Genomic DNA, 22,294 nt, shown 5'->3' with positions numbered 1-22,294 from the left:
TAAAATATGAAGTCCGATTTACGAGGTATTTATTGCTTGATGTTTGGAAATCATCGCTTACAAATCATTTCACCCGACCTTGATAAATTTTCCCACATGAAAAAAAAAAAGAATTGAAGCCCAATACAACAACAGCAAAAATATATTCATTATGTCTTTCGCCTCAGATCTGTCTACCGGCGGCAAAGGTGGTACATTGGATGCTTTATTGTTCAATTTAGAGCAATTAAAAGAACTTGAAGCTGTATCGGAAATTGTCACAAATTATCTCAGTGGAGATTACAAAGCCGTCCTCCGTACGCCCACTGCGCAGATTCTGATACAAATCTTAGCAGAGAACGTTCATCTTTCCAAGGAAGATCAAACTCTTGCTCTCAAAGATGCAAATCTTCAAAATCGGGAAGTCATTCTTTACACATTCATCACGGGATTGGCAGCGTTTAACGCATTCCTCCAAACAAATGTTACGGGACCTTCAGTAGATTTTGGAGATGTTTTTCAAAGCTCGGAATGGAATGCCGATGAGCTGAGAGAGAAATGCTTGAGGAGTTTGGATGTGGATGGTGTGAGCGTTTATCAATATATTCCCAAGGTGGAACTATTTTGCCTGGCAAGATATATCTTTACGGTCGTTTTCCCAAGACGTTCTTGGGTGAAAACTTGGGACTGTAAGTGGATGAGGATTAGAATCAATGCTTATCACCAACGATTGTTGAGTGGATATTCGATGAATGGGAGAATGAGTGATTCGACGGTCTTGCAGGATTTGATTGAACAGGATTTGAAGGATTTGGAAAATGAGGTGTTTGTGGAGGAAAGTCCATTTGGAACGGATGCGAAGGTTATGTTGTTGTTGGAGAAAGCCCAGATTTATATCATGGAAGGCTTGGATTTGAAGGCTAGAGAGAATGTGAAGAAAGCTAGTGAGGTTTCGGGATTTGAGTATGCTCTTTCTGGAGCTTTGGGAAAGAGGACAAAGTTTCAGCAGACTGATATTTCGCAATTGGTTGTTTATGCAAAGAGTAGAGAGGATGATGCGAGTACCAAGGTTGTGGAATCGGCCGAAAAATCAGAGGAAAAGGCTCTGTCATCTGATGTCGAGCACGAAAGCACAACTGGTCCTCAAGCGTTGGATTTGAACGATGACACATTATTGGAGTCTATTGAGTTTGCCAAAACACCGTCCGACAAAGTGGACAGCTCCAGTTTGCCGGCAGCTTTAGCTGGCATGAAACCAGATGAGCAACCACAACTTCATCCTCTGGACCAGATTGCCTTGTTAACAGAAGCTACCCTCAAGGATACTCTGTCTCCTCTCGACAAGTTGAACAGCGAAGAGATCCTACCATACGCTGTTCGTGTACTCTCAGATAAACCCACTAATTGGCAAATTTATACGCAAGCTCTCTTGGTCCGAAGTAGAATCGAAGCCCATAGATCCAGAACTCAAGAAAGATCTGTTCTTCAACTACAAGTCATCGTAGATCAAATTATTGCCGATACACAAGAATCTACACCAACAGCAGATGCCGACGGAGTGCCACAAATTCAAGTAACTTCTTTCCTTCCAAGAGCCAAAGCTGGCGAATCTGCTCCGGTTACCGAGAGATTGAGATACGTCAATCAACTTAACACACCCACAAGATGGGAAATCGAAACTGAACTCGCATTCGCATGGTCCAATGCCGGCTCCCTCGTCAGCGCTCTCGAAATCTTCAAGAGACTAAAGATGTGGGCCGAAGTAGCATTATGTTATCATTCGGTCGCCCAAGAAGACAAGGCTCGACAAATTGTCCGAAGACAACTCTACTACTCTTCGCAAGGCGCAGAAATGGACAAATACGACATCGACGCCGATGCTGTCGTCAAAGAGCAATGGGATGGAGAAATGCGCACTCCCCCTCCACCCCACGCACCCCGTCTCTGGTGTATCCTAGGAGATCTTGACCAAGATCCAACCTGCTGGCAACGCGCGTGGGAAATCTCCAAACAACGTTATGCGCGTGCTCAACGCACACTTGGAGATTACTACACGCGAAAAAACGATCTCGCAGCGGCCCGCGAAGCCTACCTCGCTTCCGTGGTTGTAAATCGTCAAAACAACGATACCTGGTCTCGACTCGGTGATATCGATCTGAAAACTGGAAACTGGGATGGCGCCGTTATCGCTTTCCAACAAAGTATCATGATCGATGATACCGATGCAAAGACATACAGCAATCTCGGCTCCGCACTACTATCCAAACACGACGAACTTGTTTCCTTGCAAAAAATTGCCAAGAAGGAAGAAGCATCCGCCGATATTCCAGATGACGAAGAAATTGACTTTTCGCTGGACAAAAGCGATAGATCTAATGATCCTAAAGAAATCCTCAGACAAGCTCTCATGGCCTACAAACGAGGCGCGGCCATTGCCCACGGCAATTGGAAAATCTGGGACAACGTCATCACGATCGCTACACGTATGAGTCCCCCTGCTTTCCCCGAAATTCTCATGGGTCTGCGCAACATCCTGCGCATTCGCGCACCCAATGTCGGCGAATACGCAATCGATATGGATATCCTCTCTTCTCTCGTGATCGAAGTCGTCAGTCGGGATAAGACAGACGAAGTCGGTTCCTCGGGGGAAACAGGTATCTGGGTGCCCAAGCGGGGAACCCTCGCGCGAGCTGTTATCGAAATGATGGATCGGGATATCATTCCTCTGATTACGAAGAGGGTGGAATTGTACGAGATGGTGGAGAAATTGCGATTGTGGCAGCGGGATTATAAGGGGGCGCTGGAGGCGGCGGAGAAGGCGTGGAGGATGAGTATGAATGAGGAGGGGTGGTTGGAGAAGGAGGAGCTGTGGATGAGTGTTGTGGGGACGACGGAGAGATTGGTGGGTGCGTATGAGAATTTTGGGGAGGAGGGAAAGTGGAAGGCGAAGGCGAGGAGTGCGGTTAGGGGGGTTATGGGGAAGGGGAGGGATTTCTGGGAGGGGACGAAGGGGTGGGAGACGTTGGAGGGGTTGATGGAGGAATTGAAGGCGTAGTGGGTAGGCATGAGTGGTTGTCGACAGAGAGTGAATGAGTCCTTTGTCTAAGTGTCGTGAGAAGATTTACATAGGAATGCTGGAAAGGGGACCAAAAAAAGGAAAAATAAATTTAGACAGAGTTGCTTCCAAAAGCTATTAGAAGACGGACGAATATATGATCAACACATAGTGGGTCAAATTATCGAAACGTGGAATGATTGTAAATGCATGTGTTTATCATATATAACCAGGATTCCAACATCCACATCATGCTACTAGAAAGTACAATTTAACCCACACAAACATAAAAGCTCATCTTATCGAAAGAAGTCTTCATACGAGTTGCAGGTTGAATGTTTTTTCTATTGTCTCAACACTCGTCTATCTATATACGAGTCTAAATATGCGAGTTTAGCCAATAGCATGTTCCTCTGCGCCTTCTCTTCTATTTTCCTTCCCTTCGCTCCCACCAAAAGCTCCACCGTCCAATATAATATTTTCATTATCATCCATATCATCTTGTACCCTCCTCCATGTTTTCTTCTTCCTGACAACTTCTCCCTCGCCATCACCACCATCTCCTTCAGTCTCCTTCTCCTTGCCCTTTCCCTCTACCTTCTTCGCGGTCCAAACAGGCTTAATCAGACCCCCCAACAACGGATTTCTACTAAACGTGCCTCCTCCGACATTTCCCCCACCCGCATTTTCCAGCGCCTGAAAATCCTCCACCTCCTCTTCCCCCTCACTCTCAAACTTCGGCGCCTCAATCTTGGCCATCCTCTTCACAATCTTCCCGCCCACCAAATCCACACTAACAACCTGTCTCCTCTTCTCATACTCCGGTCTGGCATTCCACTCCTGCTCCGCCAAAACCCTCTGCTGCCTCTTCAACTCCCTCGCTCTCTCCGCAGGACTCGCCCACATCCCCCCCATCCCACTTCCGCCTCCGACCGCCACACTCGCCGCAAGACTCGTATCGAAATCCGCAGCTTCATCTCGAACCGTTGTACGCTTCGCGTTCTGGGCCTGGAACCCCAGTAACCTATCACGATGTTCTTTTGCTTTTTGTTCCGCAGGCGTCATGTCATTAGTTTTGGGTGCCGAAAAGGGCGCAGGTGTACGGGATACCTCGGCGCGGCGATGCGATGAGGCGTCTAGACGTTGTTTTTCCACTCCGCGTTCTTCCCGCAATGTGCGGATCATGGATTGGATTTCGTCTTTTCCCAGGATATCTGCTCCGCAGAAAGTACAAGGACCCAGTCCCTCTTTCACACAGATGACTTTTCCACACGCGAGACAATTTGGCGCCGCGGCCAGCAATGGATGTCGCGTGGCTATACAATTGCATCTCCGTTTTGCGGGATCCGACGAGGTCAGCGAAGCATTGGTCGAGATTTCCAGGGTGCGGATTGCGGCGTCGAGATCGGAGAGGACGGTTGAGGCGCCGTGCATGGCGTTTCCGCCGGTGATGTTTATTTTTGTTTTTGGGGCGGGCGAGGCATTGCGAGAGGGGTTTTGAGAGGCGGCGCGAGAGGAGGCGCTAGATTTGGATTTCTTGCCGAAATCAGATATCAGGGTGCCGGCTGCTGAGGGAGGGGGGCGAGGAATGGGTGCTTGGATTGCGGAGGGGGTAGGGTCGAGAGTGAAGGCATTGGGAGATGCTGAGGCTTTGGAGGAGGATACAGGTGTGGATTTGCGGGATACATAGTCATCTTCGTCTTTCTTTTTGTATGCGGTTCCCTGCCCTGTATATGTCTCTTGCACTTGTCGTGGTGCTGGTGTATGAATGGGAGCCTTCTTCTTAGGACCTCGGGTTGATTTAGGGACGCCGGATGTAGAACCTTGTGTTGAAGATTGTGCTGAAGCTTGTGAGTATGTTTGTGCCTGTGGTGGAGTGGCTTTCGCAGTAGGATCTTGTCTTCTGGAATTGAATGAAGAGATGAATTCGATGCTTCCAGGTGATTCTCCTAGTAGATCGATGAAATGATCTCGAGCGGCGGGTTTAGAAAGTGTGTTTGCGTAGTCTATTACTTGCTTTAAATCTTCCTCTGGTAGAGGTAAGAGGTTTTGCAATTGTGCGAGAGACATGATTACTCTCTTTGTATGGTATTGGGAAGACGAAGTCAAGTTGATATACCACTACAAAATGTTGATGAGAGTATTGATCAGTTTATTTTGGTTGAAGGTGCGGCACGGTCCGTCAAATCATTGGCGTCATCATTGAAGAAAGTAGTGGGGTAATCTAACCGGTTACCTTACATAGCCTGTCTGAAGTTCCAATATGATAGCGAGGATAGTGAGTATTATATATCGCTGGATGAAAAGATGTCTAATTGCTATCAATATAGTCTTTTTAGTGAATCTAAATATCAAATCATGATATTCATAACTCACTCAACAGAATAAAGCTCCTACAAATTAACATTTAATAATAATAACGAGGTATAATCACAGATCTCATGCTACGAAGTGATCGTCGTCTACCTTACAGAATAGAGAGAGATACATACGACGGAGTATTAATCGGGAAACTAAGTATAATACTACATGAAGACATGAGACCCAAATTAAATGACAATCATTACAAGATAGATAATATAGCCGTGTATTACGATACATAGATACAGACATGTCAAGTGAAAAAGTGGGTTTATCCTCAGAATCTACTTTGTACGACTATTCAAGATCCAAAATGCTAGAAAAGCGATCACGAGTATACAAAGACCAATACAATTTATAGTGGAATATCTAACTACAAGACTGATTCTCAAAAACTCTACTATCCATATCATATAACTCCATGGTAAAAGAAAAACAATGTCTAATCTAATCCCATCAAGCATTTATCCCGAATCAGAAAATATAAGTAAACGGAATCTCCCTCCCCCCGTTATAACCCTAACGACAATGAAATTCCTGATCTCCCATCTCAAAAACATAACATTGCAAGCATTTTAATCCACTCCTCGGCTTGCGAAAGACTAAACATATCATCCGGCCCAAAGATTCCAACATCGATTGTTTCATTCTCGGGATGATAGCGAATTTCTATATCGATCGATGGCTATGAGTAACCAAAAATTAGTAAGTAGTCTTTTAAAGGGTGAAGTAGAAGAACAGAGCAATGACAAGGAGTGTCAATAAATGGAAACAAAAATCGAAATCAAAACTCACAGGATAAGCCCCCAAATCCTGCCTAACAAACATATTCCGATCCCTCTTTGGCCTCACCACTCTAGCATATCCTTCCGTATCAAACAGTGGTTGGAACAGATCATCTCCAGTCGTTTTTTCTTGCTTATCCTTCACAGACTTTGAACCGGACTCTCCTTGAGGCATCTCATGCTCCTTTGCCGTACTTCCATTCAAGTCTTCAACAACTTCCCAATCCGACATCTCTTCGGAGTCTTCTTCATCTGTCTTCGCACCGTGATGAGAAACGTTTTTAACAATATTGATCCATCCATGCACTTTCACACCAGTCCACTGGTAGATTTCGTCCAGTCCAACGTTAGCCATTCCTCCTCTACTAATCTTAGCTAAATCCTTCTGCACATTCTTGGCCAACTCTGATATCGCTAAATCATCATCATCATCTCGATCCATTGGCACGATTTTGATTGGCAATAGATTGAGGGTAGGTGCCATCATTGTAGAAAGATTCTGTGAAAATGGAAAGCGATTGGCTAAATATAGACCAACGATGAGACCTTCTTCAGCATCCTCATCATTCTTATTTTGTTGATCGATTAAGACTGTCGACGCTAGAACGATAAGTATGTGATCAATAGAGACGCCTGCATTTTTTGCACGTGTCTTGACACCTTTGGCTGGTAAACCAGGTTTGAAAACTTCGACTCGACTAGGCTTCCTGATTTCCGGTCCTATAACCTCAAATTCGAGATCAGAATCAGGGCTTGGCTGACTATAGGAAGCCGTACCAAGATAATCAATCCACTGATCTCTCACGGATGGATTACTTTTTTCCTGTATTGCCGTCGCAACAAATGTCTTCCATCTATTTTTGGCGATTGTAGACGTGGACCTAGCCATGGTATCCGCGTGATTATACCAAGCCATTAATTTCTTAAACAATAAGGAGATGCTGATTCCATCATAAAGAGCATGATGAATAACTAGGTGCATTTCAACCTGTCCCGAACTATTCGGTGAAGTGATGACAAAAAGACTTATTGGCGGATCTTGAAGGGTACATCGCTGTTGAAGACTAGGTCGCTCCTCACCATATTCTATTATACTTGTCGGTTCTTTGTAAACAACTTGAACGATGGTTGAATCTAAGTCAATGAAACCAGTTCGTAAAATATCATGCTGAAGTAGCAAATTATACCAAGCAAAATCGAGCAGCCGTGGATCGTAGCTGCTAGATAACTTGAACTCAAAAGTTGCTTGAAAGAGAGATCCTTGAGAGTTTTGCCAATGTCTGATCATATATGTTTGACCTGCCGTTGCGGGCATAATGTAGTCTATCTCGCCCGAAGTATCAATCAATTGCTTGAGCTGAACCTGGTCGATGGATGGCGTAGATTGAACCAGGATGAGATCAACATCGACCTCGACATTAGCAGGAGTATTCGAGTCCAGGTCTTGTTTCCCAAGCAAATGATCAGCCATATCCTGGATTGTGAGATGTCTCATGATTTCCGAAACAGTCAAATGAAGTTTGTAGTTCTTGAGATGTGCCGGAAGCTTGAGGACTGTAACTGAATCTAAACCCAGTTGAAATATTGTTGAGTCTTTAAGGATATCTTCCTCGGGGACACCTGAAACGATAGAGATTGATGTTCGGAGATCCATTTCTATTTGAGACCAAGCAGAAGATACTTCGGAGTTTTTCTGCAGATTGGGACTTTCTCGAAGTTGAAATTTTGGAGATCCGCATACAGAGACTCCGTCGCTGTGAATTGTAACAATCTGTTCTTGCTTGTCTTCCATGATTCTCCCAAGAACCTTGTCTAATTTTTCGAGAATGTCTCTGGTCTGCGAGAGATTTCTAGCCACAGACTTACAAGCCGTTGTCCAGTAAAAACGATCAGTTTTATTTTCAACCTCCATTTCAACACAAATTGCGAATTGAACATCTGAAGAACCACCAAATGACGAATATAATGGATCAGATTCATCCTCAAGTCGAGCACCTTGATATGTGAATAATGTGTCGAATAAAGTGGTATCTTTGGTTGAATGATCTCGAGAGCCAAGCGCAAGTGCTTGAGCTTTCCCAAGGGGAAATTGTTGAAATTGACGAGTCATATCACTCTTTTCTTGCATATCCCGAAGCATTTGACCCACCGTTCCACGAATTACTGATCGAACTGCCACAGTATTGAACAGTGGGAAATTTACTTCGCTGGCTGTATCATTTGTATCACGACAGGCAAGCACGGTGCCAAATACAACATCAAATTGACCCATGAGTTCTGCAAGAACTAAAGCCCAGCATGCTTGTCCTAGAGTCTGCAGTGTAATATTAGAAGAGCGACAGAAACTTCTAATTTCCTCTAGAGAGAACTTGGAATGCTTCTCACATCGGTAAGTCGTAGTTTCGTCAGCTGGTGATAACTTTTGCTTTGGAAATATCGCTGGCGGCGAATTCCACAGTGTAGCCTTCCAGAAGTCTTTTGCTTCATGACTGTCAGCATTGAAGATCTCTGCGAGGCACGGTCTATAATCTGGACGGCTAGCAATCGTTTGCTCCCTATAAGCTTTGCTAATGTCATCGTGTATCATCGGCAGTGATTTCCCATCGTAGAGTGCATGTGAAATCCCCATTACGAGGAATCTCCTGTTCTCAAAATGGACAGGGATTATTCCAAACAATTGGCGCTCTGTCGACAACATGCGTGCTCTTAATCTGTTTTCTGCAATTTTGAAAAGGGTTCCGAGCCTCGCATAACCTTTTACAATAGTAAATGGATATTCTTCGCCTATCTTTTTCCATTTTTTGTGGACAATCTGTGCATAGTTGACGGGAGACTGTGGGTCTTGAACTTCAAGAAAGGTCGTTCTCAGAATTGGCGACTTTTCAATAACAAGATCAATAGCATCCAACAGTCTTTTCTCCTGAGTTTTTTCACTCAGTCCGAAAATCTGGAGGGTCAAATAGCTCTTGAAATTGGAAGTAACCATTTCCTTTAACATACTCTCTTGTAAAGGTGTAGCCGGTAAAATGGATTCGAGGTCTGTAGGAAGCCTAGGCTTTAGATACTCACCAAGCTCGCGACTAATGTCCATGAGTCTCTCGGTAGATAATTTTTCGGATGAAAGTTCTTTGGAAAGCGTCGCAGCTTCTATGATTTTGGTGATCGTTTGACATTTAATGATGCCACTGACAGATATCACAATCTCGTTCTTTCGCAGACGTGAAGACAACTTGATTACATCGATGCTATCAAGTCCAAGTTCAAATATAGATCTAGGATCATGGATATCTATTTTATCAACCTTGGCCAAAATCGCAATCTCCTTGCAAACAACATCACTTTTTTCTTTGGTTAAAGGTATTTTGCGTGAGAGCGTAAATGGGTGTAATGGTTCTGAAGATGACTGTATGTGACTTGAATTGTTGCTAAACTTTAGCTGACGAAGGGCTTTTGAAAAAAATAATTCGACCGGATGAAAAGGTTCAGTCCCAACCATTCGTGTCGCTTTACCGTTACCGGGAAGAATAGTTCGAAGGGTGTTATCCATCTTCATGAACACAAGGCTTGCCAATTCTTCCGACACAACTGAGCTCTCTACGACCATATTCAACACAAGCTTGGTACTATCGTGATTCAGAGTAGCTTCGAGTGCTATCGGATACTACATGATAGTTAGCTTGACTTCTATTCGAAATCGTTCCTCTTCACTTACATCTGCATCTATAGGCTGCTTCCTAGTAAATGTTGTCTTTTGTAGCATATTCGATAACTGCTCTTCGTTGGCATCTGGACGTTGAAATACGAATAGAGCCTCGAAGAGTGGTCTTGTAGCTGCAACAGAAACCAATTTTTTAATGTCATTCAATGGCGTATGTTGAAATTCTTGCATTTCCATATTGATTTGGTGACACTCCTGTATGATTGAGGAAATTTGAGTGCCATCTTGGACCGGAAGATGGAAGGGCACAGTGTTGAAAAGAGGTCCGACAACTTTTTCGACTCCTTTGAAATCGACGGCTCTGCCGGATGTGACAATGCCAATTGTCGTCAGCTTGGTAGAAATGATTTTTTGAATAGCTGAGATCCATATTGCTTGGATTATAGCCTGCGGCGCAACAGATAAGGCTTTTCGTCTTATTTCAAAGTCTTGTAGGTCAAGTGTGCGAGAAAAAATACGGGGTCCCAGGTCCATGTAATTATGAGGTAAGGAATAATGAGTCCATGTCTGTAAATGGGATTTCCAGAATGGTTCCTTTCCGGGAACTATTGATAGCGGACCATGAATCAACGATGAATGGAAGTCCGGTCCATATTGAATGTTCGATAATTGGCGGAATTCGTCGCAAAGATGAGTTAACATCATTCCCAGACTGCTTCCATCATAAAGGCCATGAAAAATACTCAACGCTAAAAAACATTCTTCTCTATGACTTTGAACATCAAAAGACCACGGTTTTTTGAGAAAGTCCAAGGGTTTTGATATAATACCCGACTCCCAATGCTTCGAAGATGCCCTGGGCATGAGAACCACCTGGGCATAACCATCGTCTGTCAAAACAAACCTGGTTCGCAAGATCTGCAGGTTGGAAACGACACGATCCCACGCATCGGATAAGTATTTAGAGGTTTCAGAGTCGACTCCGGATATTAACCTATACATAAAGTGGTTGTAATACAATTTTCCATCAGTCTCAAGGAACTTGTAGATCATTGCTTCCTGGACAGGAGTACAAGGTGCGATACTCTCAATATGTTCGGGTGGAACCGCCAAGTCCTTGCAAATGGCGACCGTATGCTGCTGTGCAAACCCGGCAATTCTTAGTTGAGCTGTTACAAGATGTGGGTTTTCTCTGCCATCGTTCGTTTTAGCAGCAAGAAGTGCTTCAACCAATTTCCCGATCGTGGGATTACTTCTGACGGTGGCGTTGGTGGCATTATTGTACCCTGAGGTTCTCAAGGAGCTTGAAAAGGCAGTCATACTAATGGAGTCAAGACCAAGTTGAAAAATATTCGAACTGCGTGTCAACTCGGGAACGTCGATGGGAAACACCTTTACAATGATGTCTACCACCTTCTTCTCTCTGTTTGTCCATCCTGCATGGTTCTGCACCTGGGTACTCATTTTTTGAAGATCTTCCATACTCAAATCGTCGAATTTAGCTGCGAGTTGTTTTGCATCCGCTTTGTTGTTTGCGTTGAGAGGAAGTGTTTTGATTGGGATGAAATGTGTTGGGACCATGTATCCTGGAAGTCGCGAGCTGCAGGCATCTCTGATGAAGGGAATTACTTCACTATCTTTCAACTCGTTCTTTCCTGATACGACAAAAAAAGTGACCAGCTGCTCTTTCGCCTGTGCTTTGTGCTTTAGAACTAACGTAACTACCTCTTCTAGATCGTTCCTGCTTTTCTTGATTACCTCATTGATTTCGCTTAGCTCTAAACGTTGTCCACGAAGTTTGACTTGATCATCAGCACGACCGAGGAAGAGGAAGGTACCATCGTGCAAAATACGGACGAGGTCTCCGGTGCGATATGCTCGCTCGTTGAAATTGGTAAGCGTTGGGAATTTCTCAATCGTAAGTTCCGGGCGATTGAGATATCCTTTTCCTACTAGTTTTCCAGAAACGCAAAGTTCACCAATGCCGCCCCTTAGAACTGGTAGCTCGGTGCCTGGCTTCAGAACGAATGATCCTACGTTGTCAAATTGAGGACCAATATTGGAAGGTTTGCCGTTCTTTGGTACTCGAGGATACATGGTCACACCAATGGTAGCTTCAGTTGGTCCATATCCATTGTAAATGCAAGCATGCTCGCCCCATACATCAAGAATTTCTTGCTTGAGTTGTTCGCCACCCGTAATGAAAACACCTTTGCATAATGATGGGACATCGTCTGGATGTAACAAGCGCGCAAGACTTGGTGTTAGATCAATGTGCGTGATACCTAGTTGTTGAATCGCAACTGGAATATCCTCAAATATCAAATCTCGAGGAGCTGTAGCTACACAAATTCCAACACTCCAACTCCAAAATTGTTCCAAAACACTCACGTCAAAGTGGAAAGAAGCAAATTGTAGCCACTTCGAGTCAGTGGTCCAATGTCCAGAAAACAATCTTTGAAATGCAAGCATCGCTTGAATCGCATTTTCATGAGTAAGCAGACATCCTTTCGGAGTTCCTGTTGTTCCAGATGTGTACAAACAGTAGGATATATCCTCAGGGGTGATTTCTCTGGAAAGTTCAGGGGCTTCAGGGGCAAATTCACGAAGTGTTGCTGGATCAGTCAGATCGATCATTTCCCCATCTACAAAAGATCTCAAAGTCTGGGCTGGGATGCCTGCACTAATGATCAATTTCGCAGCAGAGTCCTTCACGATGAATTTTAATCGATCAGCCGGAGCATTTGGATCCAATGCAACATAACCACAGCCAGCCTTCATGATACCAATAATTGCGAAAGATGCTTCGGCACACTTATCAAAACAAATAGCAATTATCTCGCCCGGAGTAGTTCCACGTGTATGGAGCATCCGAGCTACCCTGTTTGATTCTTCTTCCAATTGTCTATATGTCCACTTTTGACTTCGATATTTTCCTGGCTGAAGACAAGTTGCGAACTCTAGTGCGACCTTATCTGGCCATGTCTTGGCACCTCTTTCAACATATTGATGCAGAAGGGTTACGGAGTCCGGAAGAACAGGGTCCTGTGCAGGAGTAATGGAGAGTAACTCAACTCCAGCTTCGGGCGCTATGTTGCAAGGATGATCTGGGTTTTGGAGGGTATCCAGCAGTAATGCATCAAATTGTCTGACAATTAGCTCAGCATGAGCTGCAGGTACGACATCTTCTCTGAATGATAAGCGAATTGTGATTTCGCCCGATGATAAGGGTTGGACTTCTAGAGATACGACGTAGTCCACTGAAGCTTCCTCTTTGACTACTTTCCATGGCGAGCTCAAAATTTCTTCATCTTCAGGTATTTTTTGGTACGCAAATAAGGTGTCAAATATCCGTCCCTCGGGGTACCCAGACCACTTTTGTATTGATGTCAATGGCGTAAATTGATGATTATGAAGTTGGGCATTAGATGACATAGTTCTAGACAGCAACTCGCTGTTACTACCAACCACGTTACAATTGACAGGAAGTGTAACGATAGTTGGAAAGGCGACTAAATCGGCATCATCATGCACGGAGCGACCAGAGAGCGTCATGCCGAAAGTCGTAGCATTCTCTCCAGTATATGCCATTAACAACCTCGCCCAAGTAGCTTGCCCAGCTGCTTGCATAGTGACTCCAAGTTCTCGACATCTATTCTCAAGGTCTTTCAGTGAAGCCGAAGATTTTATCTCGCGAACTGCATTACTGGGTGATGTGACACGAAGTGGAGTTAAATCAGGGAACTTGTTGACCACAATCCGATTTTCAGGCAGTTGCCAAAATGCCTTTTTCTCATCTTGGGCTCCTTCAGATGCATGTAGAACTGAGCCCAAAATTGTGTTGATGCTAGGTCGACTGGCCACTTCTCGACGATGATATAACTTTGTAAAGTCCGAAAACATCATCTGCATAGATTGAGCATCGTACAGTGCGTGATGCGCAGTGAAAACGAGTATAGTTTTATCCCCCTTTTTATTCACGGTCATTTCCCATGGGTTTCGAAGACGATGGTTGTCTTCAGAAGGTGCGTGAACTCCACTTTCAAACCACGGGAGGACAAATGAGTCTTCTGTGAATGTTACCATTGCGAAAGGATGGCTTGGATCTTCAGTCTGAGCAAATGCTGTCCGAAGCATTTCATGAGCCTTACAGACTTTAGTCCAAGAATCTTTGATATCTTCTAATGAGTGGTCGGGTAGAATCTCCAGATGCACGCTGTTGATATATTCATGCCCTCCGGAATGCAAACTTTGAGCAAGCATTCCTTGTTGTACAACTGTGCAGGGTCTGATGGCTTCAACATTATTAGATAAAACTTCAATATTCGAACAGACTGTCTCGCGATGTTTCTGATCAAAAGAAGCAAAATCATACTGAATTTCCTTCTCTTTCACCGAAGATTCGTTTTGTTCAAGATACGAGGCAACTTGCGCGATGGTAGGATGCTGTACGACATCACTCGCAAGGATATTATGTCCTTGGGCTCTCAAGCGAGACGCAACCTGAACTGTACTGATACTATCGAGACCCAATCTAAAAATGCTAGTATCCCGAGCGATCTTTTCTAAAGTAACATCTGTAAATCCTGCGATTATACCTCGAATTTCTAGTTCAAGTGGACTCATGGCTTTGTCCTGGCGTTGAGGGTCCGAAATTTGTACCCTTTTTTTCTCTCTTTCCTCGTCAACGGCAAGGATCTGCGCTCTTGCCGACGAGGAAATAATCTGACGCCGAGGGTTCTCCAGGGCGGTTTGTAATAAATCTTCGAATCTTTGAATTAAATTATTTGCATCGTAATCGGAAAATAAAGAAGTAGACGTATGAAGAACAATCTCAAGGGTATCGTTGCTGGGTTTGGGTATAATTTCGCAGACTAAAGGAAAATCCATGGCACCATTTTCTTCCACAATGGACCATATAGAAGAGTCGAGTTCCTTCGACGCTTGTTGTAAAATGAAAAGGGTATCAAATAGACGAGTTCCATCGGGACTGAACTTTGACTGGAGTCGTCGTAAAGGAGTGAATTGATATGGCAAGGAGTTGGCATTTGCATTTTGTAATTTTCTGAATGCCTCGAGGTAAGTGGTCTTGTGAAGGTTTTCCAACCGAATTGGAACTGTGTTGAAACAGGGCGCAACTAGTCTCTCTATACCATCAACCGGGGCAGTGCGGCCACTGACTACATTGCCGAAGCAAATATCAGTGCTTTTAAAAAGGTCAGACGTGATGCTAGCCCAAATCGCTTGAAACGCGGCGAGAGGGGTGGTACTATGCTTCTTGATATTATTTTCGACGCGACTAAGAGGCATTTGCGCGATCAATTTCTGGATGCGGAAGCTGTCCATTTCAACTTGGCCAGGCAGATTTGGCATATCTTCGAAGTGAAGAGGACAGTATCCATGTAAAGTAGATTCCCAAAATTTATCAGAAGAATCGATATCCATTGAGCTTATGTGCTCTAGAAATGGAGCAAATGAAACTTCAGGAAGTAGAGGCAAATCATTGTATAGCCTTTCAATTTCATCGTAAAGAATTGCCAGGGCGACTCCATCGTAAAGTGCGTGATGCATTGAGACCAAAAGGCGCTTTTGGCCATTGAAATGCAGGATGTTAACTTTGTAAGGTGGGCTGTTATTGTTGAGTGAAAAATGTTTCTCTACTTCAAGTATGGCAGCCTGTAAAGTTCTAGAATCAAGAGAGCCGAATTCGAGCTCAAAGTCTTGCAACACGACTTGAACGTAAGGGAATCTTTGCATTTCCGTAGCAAGAAAACAAGTTCGTAGAATTTCATGTCTCCGAACCATCTCTTGCCAACAGCCACGAAGTCGTTCAAGATCACCAAATATGTTGAACATGACATGGTTGTTATACGAAGCACTTGAGGAAGATTCGGCCGCGGACAGCATAGCTTCTTGTAAAGGCGTACAAGGTGAAACACTTATCGCAACTCTGTCCGGGTTGGTAAACTGGGACAAAGCAGACGCCACAAATTCATCGCTGAGTCCTAAGTTTGTATCAACCATCAAGATATCGTCGCGTGCAAGCTCTTCGGATGTTGATAAATGTTCGGCAAGTCTGACTACAGAAGTGTGTTTCAAGATATCTGAAATATCAATCGGGTTTGCGGTTATCTGACGTAGCTTCCGGGAAAATGCAATTGCTGAAATTGAGTCGATACCAAAGCTAAAGAATGATGTATCTGGACCAATATCCTCTACTGGAACTTTTGAAATTTCACTCAATGAGGAGCGGATCTCAAGCTCAAGTTCTGTCCACTGATGATCTATAGAAGATCTTGAAAATTTAGTAGTTGAGTCAAGGTATGCGAGCTCAAAGCTTTCATACAAGCTAATCAGTCGACGCTTGTCAATCTTTCCTTGCGATGTCGATGGAAGGTTTGAAACCGGAATGAGGTTCGAAGGTACCATATAGCTCGGGAGCTTTGACTCAAGTACTCTATAGAGTTCGCTGACAATGATTGGGTCAACATGAAGAGGAAGAAGGTTCCCAGACGTTGTTGGCTGGGTCGTAAAAAAGCAAACTAAGCGTTGTGAACTACCTTGCCCATTGATAACCATTGTTACACAATCTATAATATCTGGTAAAGATATCAAGATATTATTAATCTCGCCAAGTTCAACTCGTTGGCCCCTGATCTTAACTTGGTCATCTTTTCGGCCCGTAAAAACAAGAGATCCGTCTGACATCAGACGTCCAAAGTCTCCACTTTTGTATAGACGTCCATATTCTGGATGATCGATAATCTTTCCCTCTTCTTGAGCTCTATTCATGTATCCTCTGAAGACCTGAGAGCCACCAAAGCAAAATTCGCCCTCGCCACCTCTTGGTACCAAAGAGAATTCTGAATTGCGAGCAACTACAAAAACTGACGTGTTTTTGAATGGAGGACCAATATTGTCAATACGATCATCTAGAGTGACCTGTGGCTTGACAGTGCAAATATTAGTTGTTTCGCTGGGACCATAACCTTGGTAAAGTCCATGGCCAGCCCATGTATTGAAAACTTTTTGCGTCACAGCCTCTCCAGCAGTGACCAAGAACTCTACTTTAGGAACTTTAAGTGGGTCGATCAGAGCAGCAACAGTAGGTGTCAAGCTGAGATGAGTCACTTCCAGAACGCGAATTGCAAGTTCTATGTCTCGAAACAAAACGTCTTTCACGGCAGAACACAGACATCCACCGATTCTCCACGTGAAGAAAATTTCGAAGACAGACACGTCAAAGGCCTGTGAACATGACTGGAGAAGTCTAGACTCGCTAGTTCCTGGATAGATCTCCGCTAAGACGTCAAGGTTGCTCAGAAGATTGCCTTGTGTGACAAGGACCCCTTTTGGAGTTCCAGTGCTACCCGAAGTAAATACGCAATATGAGATGTTCTCCGGCTTAAAGGAACTAGCAAGATTCCTCGTAGGTTGTTGATCCAGATCAACCTCATCGACGTAAACAATCTTTTGCTCCGTAAATTGTTCTAACAGTTTTTGTGATGAAGAATGACCAATCAATACCTTTACCTTAGCTTCGCTCAAGATATGATGCAACCGGTTATATGGAATATCGGGAGTTACTGGGAGATAACCTGCACCGAGCTTCGTAACAGCCAATACAGAAGCATAGAAATCATGACTTTTTTCAAGGCATATGCAAACAATATCATCCGGCAGAACGTCATGATCAGATAGGTAGTGTCCCAGCTGATTCGCACGACTATTCAAAGCACCATAACTCAAGTATTGAATGTCTGGACTGTCACCTTCGATTCTGCTAGCAAACGCAATTGCTGGACGCTCGGGATCTTCTTCTGCGATATTTTCCACTGGGGATATCAGTGTCTCGGGTCCAAGGTTAACGCTAGGTGTGTTATTCTCTAAAGAGAGTAATTCAGAGTTGTTCCCATTGAAGACATCGAAAGGCGAAGATCCTGCGTGCTGAATGATTGTTTTCGCGACATCTTCAATTTGACGCAGAAGCATGTTTATCTGGTTTTCTGGAAATATCGACTGTTGATAATTTGCCTTGAATTGAATGGTGTTTGACGTAGGAGTTATTTCAAGAGTCAAATTAAACTCCAGTTGATCAAGCTGGTCGATAAGAATCACATTCTTTCTGCTGTGGTCATAACTATGGAGAGTCTGTTGCCATATCAGGAGTGTATCAAATAATGGCTGTCGAGGCTCGAAACCATTGACTGATTTGATGTCGCGAAGCGGGAGGGTGCTATGCTCAAGATGTTTCCTATTTATACTGTTTAATTCTTCTACGAGATCTTGGAGAGTAGAGGCTATGGAGGTATCGATACGGATCGGTAAGGTTGAGAGGCATGGTCCGATGATATCTTCTATTCCAGCTAGGGGGATAGTTCTTCCAGAAAAAACAGTGCCAAAACAAATGTCTGTTGATCCTAAGTAAGATGCTAGGATCAGAGCGTATGCAGCTTGAAAGATAGCTTGTGGACTCGAAGCCAGTTTCTTCGCGGCTAGTTCAACATCTAAAGTTGAAAGTTGAGTCGAGTGATGCGCCACAGCCAATCTAGCGGAAGCAACCTTGGTTGTGTGAAAATTTGGTAAATTCCTAAGCTCGAGGTGTACCATATGATCTTTCCAGTAATCTCTAGAAACTTGGGAATCAGAAGAAAGGCTGCCATTGAGATAACCCCCAACAACATCCGAGAATGATGGGCGTGGAATTGGAATCTCATCTTGCAACAGACAATTCAAATCATCAAGCAGAAGATCTATCGACCAGGCGTCATACAGAGCGTGATGAATATGGATCAAGAGCTTTAGACAGGATTTAGTAGGTAGAATCTCGAAAACAATCGGGCGATGAAGTGACGCAGTTTCAGCCCCAAAATCGTACGTAAATACGTCCACTGTTTTAATGTTTGAACCGGGAAACGTTTTCCATACAAACTGCATATATCCACTATTGTCAGAAGACTCTGCGAAACCAGTCCTCAAGATTGGATTGCAATCAGCGAGATCTTGTAGCTTTGTATAGAGTTTGTCGATATCGCTGAGTCCAGGTAAACTTAACTCGATCCAGTTGCGGTAAGCTCTCCCTTCGAGGGCAGTTTCAGCAAGCATTGCATTTTGAAGCGGAGTACATGGGTAGGAAATTTCGACGTCATTTGCATTGCCATTTAGCATGACGTGCATTTCTGCGTTGGTTGTGGCCAATTGAGACTTGCCTGAACTTGGAACCTGGGGACAATTTTCACACAGTTTCGCTAACGAGGTTAATGTCTCGGCTTGTAAAACAGCTAAAGTTGCAACGTTGAATCCTCGCGATCGAAGTTCTCTGGATACTTTGATAGAAATGAGCGAGTCAAGGCCGGCCGCTGCCAGACGTATATTTGGGGGAAATGGACCAAGTATCTCGCGCAGGACTTCTCTCACGATTACTTCAGTTTGTGTGAAGTTTGATTGTTCGTCCCCTTCTTCACGTTTTTTCTGGTAGTTTGCTTGCAACTTTCTTTTATCTACCTTTCCCGACGGTAGATAAGGAAATTCTTGCAGAAGAATGATCTCGCTGGGTACCATGAAAATCGGAAGCCACTGTGAGCAGGTGTTCAGAACTTGATCAGAATGAGTTTCCTCTTCATTTGTGAGTGCGAAAACAATAAGTACTCCGCTTATCACGACTGCTACAACCGCCTTGATGCCCGGATGTTTGTAGACAGCATCTTCTATCTCCCCAAGTTCGACACGTTGACCACGTAGCTTAACTTGTCCACCACTCATACGACCGTGAATCTCTATACTTCCATCTTCAAGAATTCGACCTTTATCACCAGTTCTATAGTATCTTTTGTCTTCCACTGTCACAAAAGCAGCTCTGTTCTGCTCTTCCCTGTTAAGATAGCCATTTGCTAGTTGCGGGCCACCCAAAATAAGCTCTCCGAGCTCGCCCTGGGGGAGAAATTTGAGATCCTGCTCATTTCCAGACCCAGAGGCCGCTTCCGCTATGAACGCAGATACTGTCTCAAAGGGTACTCCAATGTTGCCTGGTTTAGCACTTGCTTCCATTTTGGGGTGAATCGTGCAATGAATTGCTGCTTCAGTCGGTCCGTACATTCCATAAAGAAGGCTCTCTTTTGTATCAGATCCACCAAATTCTTCCACGATTGGCCTCGTCATCATCTCACCAATCGTCATCAGCAATCTCAACTTGGGAACATAGGCTCTTTTCTGTAATAAAGCACCCACAACGGTTGGAGTAAGTTCGGCAGCATCAATTTCTAACTTGTTGATCATGCCTGGTAAATCGTTAAGTAGCTGACTACGATCACATCCAACCAATGTTTGACCTCTAGTCAGAGGGAAGAAGATCTCGAATACAGAGACATCGAAAGATGGTGCAGCAAACTGGAGAAATCGTTCAAAATTGGGAATAAGACTCTCGTGAGCTAAAAGAGACTGTGAAGCAGCTAGGTGGCTGACTGTAACTCCTTTTGGGGTTCCGCTTGAACCAGAAGTGTACATAACATATGCAAGATCGTTGTTGGTGGGTTCACGTGATTCATTTGTTTCTTCTAGTTCCGTGGGAATTATGGGGAACTCGTCGACGACAATAACTCTGGGTCCATTTTCCCAAGAAACCGAGTCTCGAAACTCCGGTGTCGTGATTATAATGCTCGCAGAAACGTCGCCAACAACAAATCGTATCCTATCTCTCGGCGCATCGAGATTGATAGGGCAAAAGGCCCCTCCCGACTGTAAGATTGCAAGTTGAGAGATGTATAACCCAGGACATTGTGGTAGTAATATTGGGACGATGTGCTGCTGTTGAGATGTTTGATGACCTTTGATCGTTGATTGGATTCGTGTAACGAGAGACGTTACACAAGCTTGTATATCTCGATAACGGTACCTCTCTCGTCTGTCGTGACTAGTGAAGTCAATTGCACACGAATTTTCGTATTCACCCCATCGGATCAAATCATGTAGAAGTTGTGGCCCAGACAAAAGTCTTGGCGGGTCATTCAAACTCGAAATCTTTGTATCCATTTTGGATCATGCAGGTCGATCCTCATAATCTGGATCACCGTGAGTGCATATGTTCGGTTTATATGTCCTGTTGCTACAGAAGATTATTTGAATGTCAGGTCACTGCTGGGGGTATTTGTATTTCTTTCTCATGCCGGACAGTGATTGTAACGATGGTGTATTAACTACAACGAGCTCTTGTGTTATTCACGTGGGTTGAGAAACCTACCATAGAAAGAGCAAAGATGATTGATTTGTATTAACATTGAATTAGTCATAGAGCAAGAGAACTGAATGATGACCATTAGAGAAGGCGGGATTGGTTGGTTGAACGAATTGGTGGTGCTACTGTATTACTATTAACGGAGATAAAAGGTAAAAGTGGATAGATGTTGTATTCCATGCGTGAATAGTCAGAGGTGATAGGAACAAAACAGATGGTATATGGAAGTACCTAGCTAGTAAGTAAGGAAGAGGTAAGGCGACTCGAAATACGCGCCATCTGCTAGAGAGATTGGGAAAAAAGTAGGCAAAATTGATAGCGTCATCTGTTTCTGGATGAGGAGTGCAAGCAGCGAGGCAGCCCAACCGAGAGTACGATTCATACTCTTAATCCTTGGCGAGGCGGATAGAGGGAACATGTATGTAAGATTACCATTCGCGCTATAGGCGGAAAAGAACTTTAGCCTTCTGGGTTTTATTGGAAGATCACGTGCTTTACATTTTATGTCTGCGTCGGACATCCATGTCAGGTTTATAATATGAATAATGCATCATGCTACGCTTCATCTGGTAATCTTCTTAACTATCGAGGCGCACATATACACAAAGGACTGGGCCACGCCCCTTGGCACAAACATACTTGATTTGCGAATTGAGAGACATCTATAAGTCACGTGAAACGAGGGGCAGCCTCATTATTATGTCATCTTCTAATCATGTACACCAGTAGCTGCTTCTAGAGAAGAACCTCACTTGTTACTGTCCGCACCACAACAACCTCGTCCACATCCAGGAGCACACGAATTCGAGCCATCATTGATTGTACCGTATTACTGGCCTCTGGAGGCTTCTTCTGCCTTTACAATGTACATCCTCTCGATACTCACAGGCTTGAATATCCGTTGAACTGCCGGCCAGTCACCTGGTATATGGCGAACAAGGGGCTTGATTATATTGGACACACTGGAACCGCATCCACCCACTTTATCAATGCAAGATTTCAAGTTTTTCTCAGCTAATAATGCAATAACCCTGGTCAGCAGCGGTCGGTCATACTTACTGCAGTCTGCACGAGGCTCGAGCTGCAGGTTCCAAACAAGGGTGGTGAAATTGGTGGGGTCTTTGATGCTTGTTGAATGCTTACAGGTTTTTAATCTTATCAGATGAAAATTTTCCATCTAATCTGATCCGCAGAAACCGATCTTCGGAGCAAATGGAGTACCAATA

The 22,294-nt window shown here is 44.1% G+C and overlaps 3 protein-coding genes across 3 annotated transcripts; 1 reads left to right on the top strand and 2 right to left on the bottom strand.

Annotated features, from left to right (window-relative positions):
• Positions 1 to 151: 151 nt before the first annotated feature.
• Positions 152 to 3,034, top strand: EAE98_008487 (uncharacterized protein; the record flags this gene model as incomplete). The annotated part of the gene is made up of 1 exon (XM_038956110.1): positions 152 to 3,034. The coding sequence occupies one exon, from the start codon at positions 152 to 154 to the stop codon at positions 3,032 to 3,034; it is 2,883 nt and encodes a 960-aa protein (XP_038807569.1).
• Positions 3,035 to 3,427: 393 nt separating this feature from the next.
• On the bottom strand, positions 3,428 to 5,104 carry EAE98_008486 (uncharacterized protein; the record flags this gene model as incomplete). The annotated part of the gene is made up of 1 exon (XM_038956109.1): positions 3,428 to 5,104. The coding sequence occupies one exon, from the start codon at positions 5,102 to 5,104 to the stop codon at positions 3,428 to 3,430; it is 1,677 nt and encodes a 558-aa protein (XP_038807568.1).
• An 841-nt stretch (positions 5,105 to 5,945) lies between these two features.
• EAE98_008485 (uncharacterized protein) lies at positions 5,946 to 20,866 on the bottom strand (the record flags this gene model as incomplete). Its single annotated transcript, XM_038956108.1, has 3 exons — positions 5,946 to 6,080; positions 6,191 to 9,841; positions 9,893 to 20,866. The coding sequence occupies 3 exons, from the start codon at positions 20,864 to 20,866 to the stop codon at positions 5,946 to 5,948; spliced, it is 14,760 nt and encodes a 4,919-aa protein (XP_038807567.1).
• Between the last annotated feature and the right edge of the window lie 1,428 nt (positions 20,867 to 22,294).

This window comes from Botrytis deweyae (genome assembly GCF_014898535.1).
Source record: "Botrytis deweyae strain B1 chromosome Unknown BDEW_022, whole genome shotgun sequence".
In the NCBI taxonomy this organism is placed as follows: Eukaryota; Fungi; Ascomycota; class Leotiomycetes; order Helotiales; family Sclerotiniaceae; genus Botrytis; species Botrytis deweyae.
Note: the sequence above shows the minus strand (reverse complement) of the source record. Positions and strands in the feature narration are given on the sequence as shown.